Source organism: Notolepis coatsorum (genome assembly GCF_963971535.1).
Source record: "Notolepis coatsorum genome assembly, chromosome: 7".
Classification (NCBI taxonomy): domain Eukaryota; kingdom Metazoa; phylum Chordata; class Actinopteri; order Aulopiformes; family Paralepididae; genus Notolepis; species Notolepis coatsorum.
The window spans coordinates 48494488-48515025 of record NC_140171.1 but is presented as its reverse complement, the minus strand read 5'-3'; the positions used below and the strand labels follow the sequence as shown (position 1 = coordinate 48515025).

General features: G+C 43.3%; 1 protein-coding gene across 3 annotated transcripts in view; it reads right to left on the bottom strand.

Moving 5' to 3' along the window:
- Positions 1–201: 201 nt before the first annotated feature.
- htt (huntingtin) overlaps positions 202–20538 on the bottom strand; it is a gene marked incomplete at its 3' end in the record, with an annotated part of 160495 nt that continues 140158 nt past the window's right edge. For 2 of the 3 annotated variants that reach the window (XM_084318190.1, XM_084318188.1), the window contains 4 exons: positions 16770–16989; positions 14936–15098; positions 11334–11494; positions 202–415 (listed from right to left, as the gene is read on the bottom strand). In XM_084318190.1, coding sequence (XP_084174316.1) covers positions 202–415; positions 11334–11494; positions 14936–15098; positions 16770–16989 — 758 coding nt within the window. The remainder of the gene's footprint in view (positions 416–11333; positions 11495–14935; positions 15099–16769; positions 16990–20538) is intronic. The other variant, XM_084318189.1, reaches the window with a different exon arrangement.

Here is a 20538-nt window from a genome sequence, read left to right as displayed (position 1 = left end):
TAGAGGATTTCAACAACACATTCAGATCTTTACCTCCATATCTCTCTCTCTCTCTTATAAACGGAGAGGTGTGTGTGGGGGGGGGGGGGGGGGGGGGGGGGGGGGGAGACTGACTGACCGGTCTCTAACAACCACCACCCCGCTCTTCTCCACCCTCTAGTTTAATCTCTTATCTCCATATCCCCCCCCCCCCCCCCCCCCTCAGAGTGAGGTGTCCTGGTGGATGGACTGCAGACAGTCCAGTAGCTGGTAGTAGGGGCTGCCGGGCACAGCCACGGTCTCGAAGACGGACTGGAAGGCCCGGCGGTCCAACTCCTCGTCAATCTGGTGCCGGTAGAAGTCCATTGCCACCAGGCAGAACAGGTTGACGTCCACAACCTCACTGCGGCCCATGCGGCTGACGACGTGGGGCAGCCTGGGTGGGAGGAGGAGGGTCAAGGTCCACAAGCCCAGTGGTGTTGGAAGACATGAGGCAGCGGTGCTCTACATAGTGTAGGGAAGGGGTGGTAGGACTAGTTGTGTTCAAATAGTATTTGCATTTAATTCTTAGAACTTTCTTTAACCTGCTTGGGAGGACCGGATGGGTGGGGTTAGTTGAGTATTCTACCAAGGGTCACAATTATGTAATTCTCTGTCTGTTTACATTTTATGTCTTCACATCAGTTCAAAAGAGCATTGAAATATTTTCCTAACCAACCAATACTTTCCATATGGGATGTCCATATAAACTGAGAGGAACAAAATGTGAATCACTACCCACTTTCAAAAACACTCTCAAAGAACACCTACGGGAGACTGCAATTCGAAACTGGCCCATGTAAATGTCCTAACCCAACCCCCTCAAATGTACAGTAAATTACCAAGTATGGTTGTCAATATTCCAATGTACAGTTTTGCTTGTACAGTGTCCCCCCCCCCTCCTGCCACCCCCCCCCCATCCACCTCCAATGTACAATGTTAGTGATGGGGTGTTTTCTTTGTGTGCGTGTGTATATATGTATGTGTGTGTGTGTGTCTTATAACTATGAAATACATTGATGTTTAGTGTTATGTAAACAGTCTTTATTTTCTTTTTATACATTTCTTACTTATTGATAGATACATACTAACTGTATATTCCACATTGCTGAAACTATTTCCTGTAATGTACTGACTGGAGAATGTTGGACTGGAAAGTTTTTAGGCAATTCTCCTTCACATTCCTCTGAATTATAGAACGTATCTTTTAATGTTTTAAAAGATTAAACAAGATTACAGTTCAACTCTTGCACTGAAGAACCATATAACTCAGTCAATATTTCTTGGACACCTCATGTATTTGCAGTTATAAAATCAATGCATAGTATCACTTGGGAGTGTGAATGGGATACATCACAAGTACTCAACCTCTATGGTCTTTAACCCTTTCACCATCACACTACAGAAGGTTAAGTAGTGAAAGGGTTAACCTTCTGTAGTGTGGTTGTGAAAGGGTTAACCATTTGTTGTGTGGCAGTGAAAACCTTCTGTATTGTCACTAGTTGCATAGTTCTTCGTCTGAGGCACTCAATTGTCAATTACAGAAAAGTATAGTAAGTCACTGTTTAAAACATCCTGGTTGTCCTAGTATTGTCCGAAACCCCACCCACCTGGTATTTGCAGCATATTGAAATGAACACTAACGATTAGGGGTGTAACGGTACACATATTCGTACCGAACCGTTTCGGGACAGGACCTTTGGCTCAATACGTGCTGTGTACCGAATGAATGCAATGTTACCAAGTCACCCACTTGTTTTGGTCCATGCTGTATGGTGCAACAAGCTAATAAAACTCTGGAAATATACAACAGGTTATGGGCCCAGAACAACGCTAAGAAGCTACACAGAGCTTTGTGTGAGATGAACAGTGTTGTGGGATTTCACAATGGATGACAAGCTGTTTATTGACCGGCTGAGCGGACCAGAGAACTGGGCAACATGGAAGTTTCAGATGGAGCACTTGCTAAAAGCTAAAGGACTATGGGGTATGCTGAACATTTAAAACGGATGAAGGAGCTGACTGACCAGCTATCAGCAATAGGAGTTGTAATTGAAGAGGAAGACCAAATTGTAACACTTTTGGGTAGTTTGCCACCATGTTATGCTACAATTGTCACTGCACTAGAAACAAAAGATTGACAGTCTGACACTGCAGTTTGTTCAGCAAGCATTAATTAATGAAGAGCAAAAGCGAGTGAATGCTAATGATAACTCCAGTAGTGCTACATCAGATAGTGCATCAGCCATGTCTTCACGATTTCGGAGAAATGTGCAGAATAACTCCAGTGGTCAGTCAATGGGAGTAGAAAGAGCAAGCACATGGAGATGTTACAAGTGTGGGAAAGAAGGACATATTAAGCGTGACTGTCCAAGCTTGAAATACAAAACTAAAAAGAAAACCCACAAGGCCAAAAGCATGATGTATTACGATGATGAATATTCTTCTGAAAGTGAATTTGTCGCCAGAGAGGCAAACCCGACTGACAGACCACAACATGCTGAGTGGTTAATTAATTCTGGAGCATCAAAGCACATGACATGTGATAAAAAGGTTCTTCAAGGATACCAGCTATTCTCAAAAGCACAGTCTGTGAGACTCTGTGACGGCAGGGTGGTTGAAGCCCTAGGAATTGGACATGTCAACATGAAAATGACTTTTAAATCAAGTGATGTAAAAAATTTCACAATGTACGACGTGCTGTGTGTTCCAAAGCTATCTGGGAATCTATTCTCAGTGGGAGCTGCTACCAAAAAAGGAAATACAGTGCAGTTCAGGAAGTCTCACTGCTACATACGTGGAAAAGATAGAACTCTTCATGGAATGGGAACACAAAGAGCTGACGGGCTCCATCAGCTGGATGTTGAAGGAAGTTCATCTGTCTGTCATAGTGCATCAGTAGCAGCCAGCCTGTGGCACCAGCGCCTTGGTCACACCACCAAGCTGAAGGAACTAAAATATCTGGTGAATGGAGTGGACTTCTCTGCAGAGAAAGAGGTTCCCTTCTGTTAAGGATGTGTGGAAGGCAAGCTGGCTAAAAAGCCATACAAGTCGATTGGAGGAATCCGTTCCAAACGCAAGATGCAGCTGATTCACAGTGATGTCTGTGGTTCCATGCAGACTGAATCTGTAAGTGGAGCAAAATATTTTGTGACTTTCATTGATGATTACTCTAGATGCTGCAAGGTATACTTTCTGAAACAGAAGAATGAGGTGTTACACAAATTCAAGGAATTTGAGAAAACATTCTCAAATGAGTGTGGGCAGAGCGTCATGAGGCTGAGAACAGACAATGGTGGCGAGTACACATCAAAGGAGGTTCAAGAATATTTGAAAGCTCAAGGCATCCACCATGAAATGACTGTACCTCACTCACCACAGCAAAATGGTGTTGCAGAAAGTAAAAATAGGACATTAGTTGAAGCAGCTAGAAGCATGCTGTCACATGCTAAGTTGCCGAAGATGTACTGGGCAGAGGCTGTAGCCACCGCAGTTTACATACAGAACAGGCTGCCCACATCTGTCCTGAAGCAAGAGACTCCCTACGAGAGATGGTGTGGAATAAAACCTGACATGAGTCACATGAAGGTGTTTGGCTGTGTTGCTTATGCACATATCCCAGATTCAGAGAGAAGGAAACTGGACAAAAAGGCTGTGAAGCTTCGTTTTGTGGGATATGCAAACAATGCCAAGGGTTATCGCCTGTATGATGAAGAAAAAAGGAGAATTCTAATCCGTCGTGATGTCATCTTTGATGACTCAAACTTCAACTGTAAACAGGAAGTAAAGAGCGAGATGACGATTAAAACAGGTGAGAGTGAAACACGAGAAGTGAAGAACGAAATAACCATTAAAACAGAGGAGTGTGAAACATAAGATGATGAGGCCGATAGCACTGTCAGAACAAGCGGCAGAATCAGAAATGCTCCAAGGAGATATGGATATGATGACTTTGCCGATACAGTGACTGTTGATCATCATGCCAATATGTGTCGTGTGACAGAGCCAATCACACTGAAAGAAGCAATGGTGAGTCCTAATGCAAAGGAATGGCAGGAGGCGGCTGATTTGGAATATGAGTCGCTGCTGGAAAATGAGACATGGGACTTAGTGGATTTACCAAGAGAAAGAAAGGCAGTAAGATCAAGATGGGTGTTCAAAGTCAAGCATCATAGTGATGGACGAGTGGAGAGATACAAATGCAGACTCGTCGCCAAGGGCTAATCACAGTTGTATGGTGCTGACTATGATGAAACGTTTTCACCTGTGGTACGATTCAGCTCTATTCGTACATTACTGTCCTTTGCTATTCAAAACAATCTACAGGTGCACCAGATGGATGTCGTAACTGCATTCCTTAATGGACACCTGGAAGAGGAAATCTACATGGAGCAACCAGAGGGCTACATCAAACCAGGGGAGGAACACCTGGTATGCAAACTGAAAAAAATCGATCTATGGACTGAAGCAGTCTCCTCGCTGCTGGAGCAAGGCTTTCACACAGTTCATGATGGAAATTGGATTCAAACAGAGCACATCAGACCCCTGTGTGTTTGTGAGATCAAGACAAGAGCTTGAGATACTCGCAGTTTACGTTGATGATCTCATTCTGATAACGGAGTCGACTGAGAGCATGAACGAGCTGAAAATGGCTCTCAAGGAGCACTACAAGATGAAAGACATGGGTGAGCTGTCCTATATCCTGAGTGTCTCTGTGATCCGAAATAAGAACAGTGTATTTCTTCATCAGAAGCAGAAACCATACTTCAAAAATATGGAATGGATAATGCAAATCCTGTAGCAACTCCTGCTGATGGCAATGTCAAATTGAGGAAAAGTGATGGCGTCAGTAAGCCAGTGCACCAACATACCTATCAGTCAATGGTCGGAAGTCTGCTGTATGCTGCAATGGCCACACGACCAGACATAGCTCAAGCAGTGAGTGCTGTGTCAAAGTTCAATGCAAATCCAGATGCTTCACATCTGACTGCTGTGAAGAGGATACTTCGATACTTGAAAGGGACAGTGAACCTTGCTCTCAAGTATGAGCAGTCAGACTCTGGAGCTTTGATTGGATTCTCAGATGCTGACTGGGCTGGTGATCAGGATGACCGCCGCTCAACAACAGGCAACATCTTTCTACTGTGTGGAGGAGCGGTGAGCTGGCTTAGCAAGAAACAGGCAACAGTTGCACTTTCAACAGCAGAAGCTGAGTACATTGCACTCAGTCAAGCTGCTCAAGAAGGTATCTGGCTGAGACAATTACTGAGCAATCTCGGAGTGGAGGCTACGTCCACAGTGATCCTGGAAGACAACCAAAGAGCCATCGCAATCGCGAAGAATCCTGTGAACCACTCCAGGACAAAACACAGACATTCGCTACCACTACATCCGTAAATGTGTGCAGAATGGGAAAATAGAACTGCAATATTGTCCAACAAATGACATGAAAGCGGACATCTTTACCAAGCCACTGACTAAACAGAAGTTTGAGTACCTTAGGGGAGAGATTGGACTTTTTCCTATTTAAATAGAGTGGGTGTTTGTGTTTGACAGGTGAACACCGAACGCTGCCTAGTCAAAGCAAGTCTGAAAATATGTGAAAAGGAGTTCCAGTAAAAGCATTGTAAAAAAAGGTTTTTTCTTAAAGAAAAAGTATTTAGTTGTTTAAAGATATTTTTTCTTGACATTTCTTTTTATGAAGGAGAGCACGGCTCTGTAATATTATTTAAAGGCACTTAATGCCATTGTAAAATTAAGTGAGAGTGTTTAAAGGAAAACTCCAACATTTTGGGAAATTAGCTTATTTGGCATCTACCCTGGAGTTAGACAAGAAGATACATACCCTTTTTCGTCTCTGTGCATGCAGTAGGAGTAGGAAGACACGCAACGTCAGCCTAGCTTAGCGTCAGTCACTGGAAATAGGTTCCTCCATTAGCCTAGTTCCAAACGTCTTTCTACTCCTACTGCATGCAGAGAAGAAAAAGGTATGCATCTTCTTGTCTAACTCCAGGGTAACCCAAAATGTTGGAGTGTTAAGATACATACCTTTTTCTTCTCTGTGCATGCAGTAGGAGTAGGAAGACGTGCACCGTTAGCCTAGCTTAGCGTCAGTCACTGGAAGTAGGTTCCTCCATTAGCCTAGTTCCCAACGTCTTCCTACTCCTACTGCATGCACAGAGAAGAAAAGGGTATTTATCTTCTTTTTTCTATTTTTTCTCCCATCCCAATTTCGTATATTATCCAATTCTACCCTCCCCTGTCTTGAACGTTGTTAGACCATGCCTCCCACTGGTCGGCTGCAATGTTAACGAAGCCTTGCATCACGTGTCCCCTCCGGTACACGAGGAGGCAGCCGTCGCATCTTTTCACCTGTACAGCGCGATCTCTCAGCGGCGAGGAGTAACGCGTGGGAGGCTCACGCTGCCCCCATTGCTTCCTGATTCTGCTGTACAGGCGCACCAACCGACCTGTAGGAGTCGCTGTCCACAACGTCCGATCCCCACCCACCGGCTTTCCCACCCCCTAATACTGCCAATTGTATTAGTATGACCGACCAGCCAAGCCGGAAGCAACGCAGAGAGCTGGGCTCGAACCCAGCATCTCCTGCGTTAGTGGCGAGCGCCTTGCCCACTGCGCCACTTAGCCGCCCTAGGTATGCATCTTCTTGTCTAACTCCAGGGTAGATGGCAAATAAGCAAATTTCCCAAAATGTTGGAGTTTTCCTTTAACACTTTGACTGCCGGGACACGTCTTTAGACGTCTTTGCTGGCGATGCTAAAGTTGCCGGGGGACGCTGTACAGCGTCCTTATATCAATATTTCAAAAATCTGCGATCGGATCCATAATCTGCCTCCGCTGGCCTGAGAACCACCAGCAGGACCCACTGAGCTCTCTGGCGGTTCAGGAGCGCCATCTGGTGGCCGATCGCGCAACTGCTTAACAGGAAGCGCTGTAGAGGTTTTGCTAAATGTCCGTATTGCTTCCGGCCACTCGGGATAGCTTCCGGCACTGTAGCTCGTCACTCTACATAGCGATCGATTGCCAATAACTCGATAAACAACATGATTTGGACGTATATACCATTATACAAGCTGGAGATGGACCGGGTAATAATATATCCCATAATGATAAAATTTCTACTCGACGATGATCGCCCAACGGCGCGCGGATACTGGGGTGAGTTTCAGCGTGTAACGTTACCGTCTTCGATAATAACTGATATTATCAACATTTGACCCACATTAGATGATTGGTATAACGCTGCCCACGGAATTATAAACGCCCCCTCGCCCATCCGGTCAACATCAGATGACGTGTAGTAACTTCTAGAACCACGTCCAGTTGAAATCTTTTATCTCGCATCGATTGCTATCAAACTGTATTTCATCATCAATATAATGCATTTGGAGCTATAAATCAAGTTCTGGAGAAAGCTGCAGAAAACGATAAAAACATACTTATACTTTAGACCATATTTTACTATGAATATGTGAATGAAAAAGTTTAACGTTGCTACACAATGAACAATACATATAGGACTTTGAATGGGCCCTAATAATGGCAATGTAGCAATAGAATTTAAAAAGTTATAGCCCTGCAAAGAAGGGGACTTTCTCCATAGACAAATAGCGCTGGCAATCTATGGTATATCATGAATTTAACCTTAGGCAGCCAAAGTGTTAAAGGGACTTGAATGCCATTGTAAAATTAAGTGGGAGTTGTAATACAGTACTTTTACCTTACCACTGGATGGCACTATCAGAAAATACCACCTCTGCTTGTAAACAGATAATTAGTACTTCCTGTTCATGCTGTAAGGTGTATCTTTGTTTTGGTCCATGCTGTATGGTGCAACAAGCTAATAAAACTCTGGAAATATACAAGACCATCCAACCAGAGTGGATAAAGAAATGCTCCAGAAATTAATATGCGTAGGGAAAGGCTTAGCGAGTCAGCGTGCGAGCGCACACACAAAAGAATACACGCACACACGCTGTATACGTTTGAAATGAATCGTTCCAGCAAAGTAGGCTTCCATTATTCGAATTACTTGTTTTAATGGGTATCATAGTAGTAAGTCCTACTGTAGAACATGACATATTAGCATGACATCTGATTTATTAATGCCAATACTGGACGACAAGCGCAATTGGCACATGAAAAGTGTAAATGATGGATTAGTCAGTAGCAGTTCACGACGGACCGTTTAGCTCAACGGGTTAGTGCGCTGCCTGTTGATCATAGTCCCAGGTTCAAATCTCTTGGTTACATATTTCTTTGGTAATGTTAATTAATTTATACACTCTGGTTGGATGGTGTATTGTACTTGTGCTGTATAATGACAACACATTTTTTTTTATCCACTTTTTCTCCGATTTTCTATTTTTCTCCCATCCCAATTTCGTATCGTCCAATTCAACCCTCCCCTGTCTCGAACGCTGTTTCTTGCCTCCCACAAGCCGGCTGCAATGTGGACGAAGCCATACATAGCACGAGTCCCCTCCGATACTCGAGGTAGCAGCGGTCGCATCTTTTCACCTGCGCGGCGCAATCTTTCAGCGTCAGGGGTCTGCGCTTTGGAGGGACGCCGCCCCCATCGCTTCTTGATTCTACTGCGCAGGCGCAACAACCGACCTGTAGGAGTTGCTGTCCACAACGTCCGATCCCCACCCCTCAGTTTTCCCTCCCCCTAATACTGCCAATTGTATTATTATGGACGACCAGCCAAACTGAAAACAATGTGGAGAGCTGGGCTCGAACCCAGCGTCTCCAGCATTGGTGGCGAGTGCCTTGCCCACTGCACCACCTAGCCGCCCTTAATGACAATACATTTGAATTGGATCTCGTCTTGATCTCACCCATTAATACAAGTAATTCGAATAATAGAAGCCTACTTTGCTGGAACGTTTAATTTCAAATGTATACAGTGCGTGCAGGGAGCAAAATTAACTTTTTGACTCACCGGCCAGTGGCGGGTAGATGGGAAGAATCTACCCGCCAAGGATATTTCTTACCTGCCAAATTGTTGTTTGATAAAAAAAAAATTATTATTATTTTATATAATTTTTTTTTTAATAAAATATATATATTATATAATCATACTTGTTATCTGCAAGACATCGCCACCTCGCTGTCTGCAAACAGCTCCACTGTCTGTGTGTATACTCGAGTGGCCTCCAGCTCCAGCAAGGATTCTCCGGTGCTGCAGCTGGGACCTAACCGCTACATTCAGCATGCAAAAGGATTCTCCTGAGCTACAGCTGGACCCTATTCAGCAGCCCTCACACATGCGATGTAAGCCAGGGACTCGAATACGCTTGTTGTTGTTGTTGTTGTAGGACATTGATGCCAGGAGCTATCTGTAGCTACTGCTGGATGGCGTTGGGACAACGCCTCAGTGAACTATTTAGTTTACTGCGACATTTCGTAGTGACTAGTGAGCTACCTAGCCAACGGAGGTATTATGCACTGGACTATTGCTGGAGGATTTGTTGATGTCTGGAGCTATCAGTAGCTAGCCGGCTGGATAACGTTACACAATGCCTCATGTATTAAACTAAGTGAATAGTTGACTGGGTCATTTTGTAACGGTAGCTAACGTTATCTCACGAAGGTCCCACACTGACTAGACTAACGTCACGGTGACTCGGAGGCAATAGCCTCTGTTTACATGCAGGCATACAGAAACAGGTGGGGAGGGGGTAGGAGGAGCAGCAGCAGCAGCAGCAGCAGCAGGAGCAGCAGCAGCAGCAGCAGCAGCAGCAGCAGCAGCAGTGCGCGGTGCGCTGCATGTCTGTGCTGAGACAGCGAGTGAGAACTCCGCTAAAGAATTGGATCATGATTTTCGGTTTTCACATGACTATTTGATTGCCCGCCACACGGCGGTCAGACCTCTCAGTGGGAGGCGCCAAACGTAAAAACTGAGCGCAAATGGCGGGTGGCGCTCTCTAGTTTCGGTCCCCGAGTGCGTGTGTGTGCTTTTGTGTGTGCGCTCGTGCGTTGAGGCTCACTAAGCCTTTCTCCATGCATTATTTTTACCTCCGCCTGAGTAACGCCCCCATTGATGACGGACACGGTGGAATGTTGGTTTTGCTTAAATGGGTGTAAACGCGGGCTGGTGACTGGTTCGCCAGAGAGCACCAAGGTTCAGAGGCTCCAGAACGGAGCTGGAGCTTGAACCGGAGCCCTGGCTGTGTGAAAGGGGTATGAGAGATTACCTGTAATTTAGCATAGACTCATAATAGACCTACCTAAACATGAAGAGATATTTTCCTTGCCATGAAACGGGAAATAGTAATCGAACCATTAGGGACCTGCATGATGCTTCTGGCTCTACTCAATATCTACAAGTTTTACCCTGAGGGATGATTTACAATAAAGTGCTAAAAACTGAAAAGTAGGCTACTCACATTCTTGAGGCTAGAACTCTCAAAATAGCCTTAGCATAAAAAAACAAAGTAGGCCAGCTGTAGTTTACAACTTTGTCTCGAGGTTCCACAAGTTGATAAAAATCTACTTTCCCCCACTGTACCGAAATGAACCGTGAACTCAAAACTGAGGTACGTACCGAACTGTGGTTTTTGTGTACCGTTACACCCCTACTAACAATCATCTGCAAATACGTTTTGACCCAGGTCTTCTAGTCTCTCAAGACAGACACCTTGGCTTCCTGGAATTTCCAAATGCTTCCGCTGTATTTCAGCAGCGCTGAAAGAGTTCCAACAGTGAAGGTGGACATCCGGCCATTTCCCCACTTCTCTATTCCCGTTGCAGTCACTTAACAAACTTAAATAATGTGAATAACATAAACTTAAATAACACAAGTAATAAATTATAAATAATGTGAAACTTATATAAGGTGAATAAATAGCTTAAACAATGTGAACACTGTGGTGAGGGGATACTGGAGTGGGGGAGCGGACGTATCGTGTTCCCCGCCTCATGACAGTGTTCATGTTATTTATTATTTATTACTCATTTAAGTTTCACGTTGTTTAAGTGACTGCAAAGGAAATACGGTGGTGGGGAAATTACCGGATATCCGCCTTCACTTTTCAAGCTACAGACGGTCTCTGGAGCAGTGGAGGATTGTGGAAGAGACAGGCCGTATCGAGAGACTAGATGTCTTCATGCATTTGGAACTATAAGCTTAACTCCCACACGTACAGTACATTAACAGAACACCCTCAGTCTCTCTCACATGCACGCTCATACTCCCTCCCACAGACACGCACACACACTACCCTCTTTGTGTCTCTCACATGCACGCTCATACTCCCACACACATCCACGCTGTGTGTGAATAAGGATACATGGCGGAGATCCACTGGGAGGTGGAGGCTGAGACAAAGAAGCAGGAGAGGCTCCACATGGCCATGGCTACTGGTGTCCTCTGGGTGAAGTTAGACAGGGACAGCAGCACCCAGTCACGCACCATGGAGGACTGACCTGTAGCATGCAGCGTCTGAAACACCTGGGGGAGGGAGAGAGAGGGAGAGTGTAGAATTGGAAACAAGTACTGCAGGTCAGACAGGTACTAGTCATATAATATACAAGAGTGAAAACAATTGCAATTTATCTATTTTTTCCTTAAAGTAAAAAAGCTGTACAGTTTGTGGATGACTGTGCCAAACATTGATCAGGGAATGTGCAAGGGTTTAACAAACAGTTGTGGAGACCATTAATGTGTCTTGTAGTGTCTACTGGGGGGGGTAGCCGGGCCGCGTGTATCCTTTCGGCAACTAACGTTTCCTTCCGCGTTGCTCCGATTGGCCAGCGATCTACGCTCGTTTCGCCCCTACGCCAGTAGCGCGCATGCGCATTTAGTTTTTACGCCCACGCGCTCACACACGCAGGTTTTAATAATAATAATAATGCAGGTTTTTCCGCCACGCCGGTAGAGATAATAATAATAATACTTAGAATAATAATACTTAGACAAACGCACGCAATTGGCACAAGTGTAAATTATGCATTCGTCACTCAGTTTTAACATCGACGCACTTCGCTCAACTCGTTCGCCAGCTTGCTGTGGAGCCTATGGTCACAAGTTCGAATCACTTAGTTCAATTTTTTTAATTTTTTTTTAACGTTTAATTAAGTTATCATCTCTCTATATTAACGTAACTAGCTATTCATATCAATTGAAATGAGCCTTCAGAGCTGCTCTTATTTGTAAATAGAAGAAAAAGGAGTTTTTCATTGTTCAAGAGTGGATATATGTTGCAGAACATGCCTGTTAACACTTTCAGTGCCCAGCAGGGGGCGCACATTTAGTGCTTGAATGCCCACCATCCACTGCAATGTTAGCATTAATATCGCCTAATCTATGTTTTAAATTATGGCTATGTGTCTAATCTGCCCGTCGCATTATCAATGACTCATTTCCAGTCAACATTGTCTAAGCGGATTGTTTTTTTATCAGTTCATTTCCGTTTTATAGCATTTTGAAAAGCCCTCGTTTTCACGGAAAAAAGAAGAGATGCCATGATAATCGCCCTGTACTGTAATATTCTAGAACGTTGTAATTTTTCGGCCTATTTATGAATAGTTTTCAAATAAACGCTAGATTATCGATAGTATATGTGTACGTGTGCACGCTGGTGCCGCGCGCTGAAAATCGCTTCTCTCAGTTCCTGATCGCTCTTAGAGTCAAACAGCCATATCACATTATATGGGAAAAGCTTATATCTCCGTGAAAACGGGTCTGATTATCCTAAGACTGGTAAAATAGATTCCTTACCTGAGATCAGATGGTATCCAAATGGATTATTCCAATTCCTGATCGCCATTCCGAAAATCGATCCTTTTATTGATCCAATGCTACGTACTGTAAAACACAGTAACCACGCTGTCATGAGGGTCCAGCATGAAGCTGATCGGCTCCGGTTACATGCGTGAGAAGTAAAATGTGGAGTCCGGGTTTTTTTTTCTCATGCTTTTTCATTGAGTCCAATTCAAAAGGGTGAATTACCATCTGGGAGACGATAGGGGGCGCTTTTTTCACATCCGAGCGCCTGGGGTGGCTGATTTACCAACGGTAGACTCGGTTGATGAAATATGAATTCAGATCGCTAATAAATTTAAAAAAAACGAGATAACTCGGTTTGGGCATTCAAAGTGTTAATTACCTTTTAAATATCTGTTATGTGGTTAGGGTATGTATGTTTTTTAAATAAATGCCCAGTCTTGTGCTTTATCACCACCTGTCAATCTGTTCCGTTATTGGTCCATGATGGCAATAAATTGATGATTTTTACAGCCTAATCTAAAACAGATACACATTGGTTCAAACGCGATCACGGAAGGTGACAACCCTAACATGTCATGATGTGTCACAACAGAATGAGTAGGTGAGTGTTAGGCCTACAGAAAGTGTAATCTATTGATTGACTTGCGCGACCTAGTCAATTCGGTAGAAGAGTCTGGTGGGCGAGATTATGCCTGACCAGCCTGTGATCTAAATATTACCTATGTGTTGATGGAATCACGTTAATATAGAGAGATGAAAACAATACAATACGTTATTTCAATTGATATGAAGCTAGTTACGTTAATATAGAGAGATGAACGTTATTTCGATTGATATGAATAGCTAGTTACGTTAATATAGAGAGATGATAACTTAATTAAACGTAAAAAATTTAAATAAATTTAACTAAGTAAGAGTGATTTGAACTTGTGACCATAGGCTCCACAGCAAGCTGGCGAACGAGTTGAGCTAAGTGCGTCGATGTTACAACTGAGTGACGAATGCATAATTTACACTTGTGCCAATTGCGTGCGTTTGTCTAAGTATTATTATTCTAAGTATTATTATTATTATTATCTACCGGCGTGGCGGCAAAACCTGCATTATTGTTATTATTAAAACCTGCATGTGTGAGCGTGTGGGGGGGGGGGGGGGGGGGGGGCAAAAACAAAATGCACATGCGCGCGCTACCGGCGTAGGGGCGAAACGAGCGAAGATCGCTGGCCAATCAGAGCAACGTGGAAGGAAACGTTAGTTGCCGAAAGGATACACGCAGCCGGGCCTTGTTGAAGAGGCCAGCTGCAGATGGGAAGAAGCTGTTCTTGTGGCGTGAGGTTTTGGTCCTGATGGACTGCAGCCTCCTGCCAGAGGGGAGAGTTTCAAAGAGACTGTGTCCAGGGTGGGAGGGGTCGGCCACAATCTTACCTGCACGTGGAGGCGTACAGGTCCTGAAGAGATGGCAGATTGCAGCCAATCACCTTCTGAGCGGGCGGAATTATGTGAATCCTGATCGATTCTTTCATGTTTTACTACTGGACATTTTAAAACTCAGTGCCCATGGAGGAGGATATGATAAGATTAAGATTTTAATCAAAACCCATTATTTAAGGTGCATTGAAGTGGTTATTTTAGACGTTCTCTGATTGTCTCCGAACAGAGGAGAAAATGGTGCTTTTATCATTTTGTCCTCTACCTCACGAGCCTAAACTGTGGTGCTTCTGTTCCAGGCAGCCTGGCGTTGTCTTGACAACCCAGAGTCGGATTCAACAACAGAGGATCTGGCGGGAGCCGGTAACACAGAGGTAGCCCAGCAACTGTTTTACGCAGATTAGCCTTCATTGAAATTCTAAGGAATGTTCCTTTTAGAGAAAGAACTGCAGCTCAAAAGTGGCACCAAACACTTCCAATCGTATTGAGGGATATAGAAAATACTTCACGGTATTATTACCCCTTCATGGTATTACCCCTTCAAAAGTACCAGATTCAATCAAATCAAACAGAATCCTATTACCCAATACGGTTTTCCATGAAATAAGAGATATAACCCAATACATAATTTCCTTGAATGCTTAAGCTTTGCATAGTTAGGATTGGTGCGAGGGACATGCAACAGGACGACGTGATCCTTGACCAGAGGAGAGGCCTAACCCGTGTCCTGCTGACCTTGTAGACCACGGTGGCCATGAACTGAGGGTACGGCTGCTGATTGGACAGGAACTCTCCGATGACCTTGTTCATCACGTCCTGAGGAGGGAAGAAGTCGTCCAGGAACTGGGGAAGAATCCTGGACACCACCCGTGCCTCACTGGGCAAACCCTTACGGATCCTGTGAAGGGAGACAAAAATGGGGAGAAAAAAACGGAATAGCGAATATGGGGGGGGGGGGGGGGGGGGGGACAGGACAAGCACAATGGGTTGTTATCAAAATCCAGTCACTGCTGCAGATACAGTACTTGATTTACTGATTGCTAGACGGGAAAAACAAACCCATGGGAGGTTAACGGTCCTGAAGGGAGAGAGCTTCAAAACAAGTCATTGTGTGTGTGTCTAGTGTGCGTGTGTATGTCTAGTGTGTTTGTGTGTGTGTGTGTGTGTAGTAGGGCTGTCAACGAATATTCTATATTCGAATTTATAATCGAATAGTTAAAAAAAAACACACATTTGATTGTAAAAATGTATATTCTAATTGTGTTTTATTTATTTTTATCAATTTTGATTATTTTACATTAACACATCCACCGCCATAAACGGCTTACGACGGGTTTGCTGATCATGCGAATTCCACCAAGCCACAGCGTACGACATTATTGAGATCATATTTAATTTTTTCGCCATGGTATTCATAATTCCGTCACCCAGCCTCGGCTGAGACAGTGGGACTCGGCACAACCGTGCAACGCTTAAATACCGCTGCCTGGTGGATAATCGGGCGAGTTACAACCGGAAATGGATCTCTGGTGATCTCTGTGCATCTGGGAAATCCGTCCGGCAGTCACATATTGTTGCGGGACTCTAGACACACATCCGTGTATATGGATCGCTGCCATAACTCAATAATCGATATGATTTGGGCGTTTATTGCGCCATACAAACCGGAAATGTTTATGTTCACATGTTTATTTTTTATATTGTCAAATAAAGTCATTCATTCATTCATTCATTCAAATGGATCTAGTCAATCGACATCAAATAAGTGGGATCGTTTTCCTCCAGTCTCATCGGCGAACGGTAAGAGGACAGTAACGCTACTTTCAGCTCGATTGTTTATTCTTTTCAATGCAAACCGCTCTGATCAATATATCACCCATACTACATAAAGCATTTACTGATGATCACGGAATTATAAACGACCCCCCCCCCCCCCCCCTTTCATCCGCGCATGATGAGTCATAACGTTTAGGATCGTATTCAGTTGGACTTTTCTTAATATAGCGTGTATCGCGAATAAACTGCAATTGATAATCTATATTATGCGTTTAGGCCTATAACTAGCGGTCTAGGAATTACTGCAGAAAACGAATATTCTAGATGGTATTTTCGTATGAATATATGAATGAAAAAGTATAACGTTCCTACATCCTGAACGATAGATAATCGATGTTGAATGGGCCATAGTAATGTCAATTTAGCAATACAATTTAAAAAGTTATAGCCCTGCAAAGAAGGTGAACATCTCCATAGGCTTAGACTGGTGGCAGTGATCATACATTGATGGATAGAAGCGTGGCAGTTAATGTGTTAAACAAGACAACACAATACAGTAATAACAACAATAAACAGGACTTCACAGGACATAGTAACAACAGCAACAACAACAGAAATAACAAACAATAAAAAAAATATAAAAAAAAGATTTATAAAAATATGCGGAAAAATAGATATTCTAATATCGTCGAATATCATCCTTTTTTTGAAGGAATATTCGAATGTCATTTTTGGCCAATTTTGACAGCCCTAGTGTGTAGTGTGTGTACAAGTACAAACTTGATGGGTATACCTGTCGAAGAGCACAGATACCCTCTCCATGGCGACGATGACCGACTCGCTGTCGGGGGCCTGCGGGTCAGAGGGTGCGGGGTGCCCGGTGGGGCTGGCCTTCTCCTTGCCTGAGGAGAAACCAACAGGACCTGCCGTGACGCCCACCGCCTCCGCTACGGCAGAGCCAGAGTCAACCTGACCTCTAACCCCTGTCACCTCTGAACCCGACGCTACCACCGCTGGGGGGGGGGGGTGAGAGGGGGATGGGACCGATTAATCCAGGGGAGGGTTAACAGTGTGTGTGTGTGGGGGGAGGGGGGGGGGGCATGATGTCACAAAGGTGTCATTTCATTGGCTGACGATGTCATTGTCAGCTCATTTAATTGGAACTTTCTGGAAGCAGACCCGAGTCAAATTAGTATTTGAGATCATTAACAAATACTTGGTGATCGGATGAGGAGAGTGCTGATCTGGTGTTCCAGGCAGTTTCAATCACAAGTATTTGAAATAATTTCTAATCATTTGTGACCCAGGTGTGTCAAGACAGCAGTCTCGATCCAGAACTGAATATGCTTCAGCTCGCTAACTCTGACAAGCCTATTACAGACTTGTTTCACTGTAAGTCACACACAGCTCTGGAGTGAGGGCAAAGTTGGAGGGGAGGGGAGGGCGGTTGCATTAGAAAGGGCCCGGTTTTGCTCAAGAGGACTTGCTTGCTCAACTCCTGTCCTCTGAGAAGAAATTGTTAGCATGTTATCAGAAGGGGGCGAGGGCATGCTAACGGTAGCTAATGTTAGTAGAGGTTGACAGAGTGAGAGGTAGGTTGTTACATCCAGTACAGTCTAACACAGGCAGGATGAAGCTAGATACGGTAGCGTTAGCACATGTTTTCATCACCAGGAGCACAGGGGTGTTGACTAGAGTGGTGGACAGGTCTGTGAGGCTGTGTAAACACAGATGTAATGCAAGTCACTGGCACTAAATCACAACACGGTTCACGTCGAGGACATCATGCAAGTACTATCTTAACAGTGGGTGTGGATGAGTGTTAACTTTTGCAGTAAGGACTCAGAGAAATACTATGAGAAATTACTTAGTTATGTTTTTAAATTGAATCATTGTTACTATGAGTACTTGTCGAAACGGTATATATTATAGTCAAGAAGTCAAGAGAGTTGTTTATGTTGTGAAAGTGAAAACTGCATTACTCATGAGAAGTCGAGAGGGGACACGTTTTTAATTTGTACTGGGAAAAAAAAGGCCCTGGGACTATTTGTTCACTTTGTCATATTTTGTTCATTACTTCATTTAAGAATTGAAATGGTCCTTCTGACTTCCGACTACATATTAATATTTAGACGTTTACATTTGAGTGTTAATTACTTACATCTTTTCAGTACTAGTAACCCAATTAATAAGTCACCAGTGCAACATGTTACTCATCTCCTTCATAGTAACAAGTAAACATTTTTACTCTTATTTCTCTCTTTCTACTTTCTCTTTTTGACACTTTAGGCTGAACTGGAGAGTGGGTGTTTTATGCTTATGGGTAATAATACTGTAGGTGTACATGTTATAGCCAAGTAATAATACTTTAGGGATACATGTTATAGTTAAGTAATAATACTGTAGGTATACATGTTATAGCCAAGTAATAATACTGTAGGGATACATGCGATAGCTACAATCAGTGCTAAATGAGAAAGAGCTACAGCAGATGGTAACAGTCTTATCATGAACATGGTGTACCACCGAGGCCATGGATCAGCTTCTTACCGTCTTCTGTCCGTGGTCTGTCAACGATGTTTAGACGTGGAGTTCATTGCTGGGTTAAGTACTTCTATTCACATAATATGCTTACTACATATATCTATTCTATTCACATATGCTTACCACTTGTATCTATTGCTATGTCCGTCCGCCCATCACAATGACGCAAACTGTCTAACGTAGGGCTGGGCGATAAAACGATAACTATCGCGATATATTTTAATAATCGATATCGATCGATAATCAAATAAAAACAGGGCAACAGGGCAGTTTTAAAACCAGAGACAGTGGACAGACTTGTCTTTCTTGCCTGCAACTTAAATGACAATACTGACCGAATTGAGATTTCGTTTTCTCTTGTCCATTTATTTTGTTTGCTTTAGGGCTGCAACTAACGATTATTTTGGTAGTCGACTAATCTGTCGATAATTTTTTTGATTAGTCGACTAATCTAACGATTATTTCTGTCACACCCTCCATCTCTGCTTCCTGTGGGCGCGGCTCCTTTTCTGGGCTCTTAGCAGACTTCTTAGCTTAACATAACAGACCGACAGTAAGTTTGGGGGAACTAATGGGATAACTGGGGTTGCAACAAAAGTGCAACTAGGGCTAAAAACACAATGAAATAAAATAATAATAATAATAATAATAATAATAATAATAATAATAATAATAATAATAATAATAATAATAATAATAATAATAATAATAATAATAATAATAATAATAATATATCCTTCTTAGCAGACTTCTTAGCTCAACATCTCAGGGAACTAATGGGATAACTGGGGATGTTGTTTGCTCCTGACAAGAGTCTCAAAGTCTGAGGTGATGGTAGACAAAGCAACTCTGAGGTCATGCTCAATGTCCAATCTGTTCCTCTGCTTTGTCTTCAGCTGGACCAGAGCTGAGAAGCCACTTTCACAAAGATAGGTAGTGCAAAAAAAAAGTATAAAAAAAAAAAAAAAAAAAAAAAAATTTACGCATCGACACAATTTTTTTTATGATCAACGTTGTCGATTATGTCGACTAATCGTTGCAGCCCTAGTTTGCTTTCTAATTTAAAATACAGTTTGAAACCGTCTGTACACAGTAGGCTATGTGTGCTAGCAGAGCTAGTCTCCAGTCGCGAGTCACAGTGCACATGTGCAGTGGTTTGTCCACCAAAAAAGCGCCAAAAGATAGAACAGAAACTAGCAGAGCCAGAACTATTCAACTCCCCTGGAGCCAGAGCCAGCAGAGAAGCTTGTTTACTTTCGCTTTCAAACCAGCTGCAGCCTGAGAACTGGAGTGTGAGGGGCTGTAACACTAAAGATGGCGGCAACGACAAAGAATTGCTGCAAAATAAACATACATCTGTTTAATTTTCTTTTTATTATTATAATTTTTTTTCATACTTATAACAATATCGATAATTATCGATATCGAGTGATATGATAACATTATCGTGATATAAATGTTGGCCATATCGCCCAGTCCTAGTCTAACACCTGTCCCGTCTCCCTGTGAGTGGCTGTCTCGGAGTGATGACCGGAGTGTTGGACGTCCCATAATGATGACCGGGAGGATGCGACCCACTCTGCGCCGCCCCTTTGCCTCAAATAGATCTGCTATCAGCTCTATCTTTAATCTTTCAAAATGTTCAGTTGCTATCGCATGCACTTATGCGTTTCACTACACATATGAGTGCATGCTTACCAACTGTTCGCCTGTTTTACTGCAACACTACCATCACCGACATCTAAGAAGGGAGATCCCCCCCTTGAATGGCCCTTCTAAGGTTTCTCTCCTCCACATTGCCTGTGGTGCATTTTTTCCTATTGCTAGGTTTTAGTGAGTTTTTCCTTAGCTTCGCGTGGGGTATGTCTGGGAAAGTTGCATTTATTTTGCAATTATTTAAAAAACTTTGGACTGGTGTTCTTGTTTTGTTCTTGACTTATTGTGATGTTTCTTCTCGACTTGTTTAAAGAAGACGTGTCCGGCCCATGGGGACATTAAAGGGGAGATGAAGCATAGCG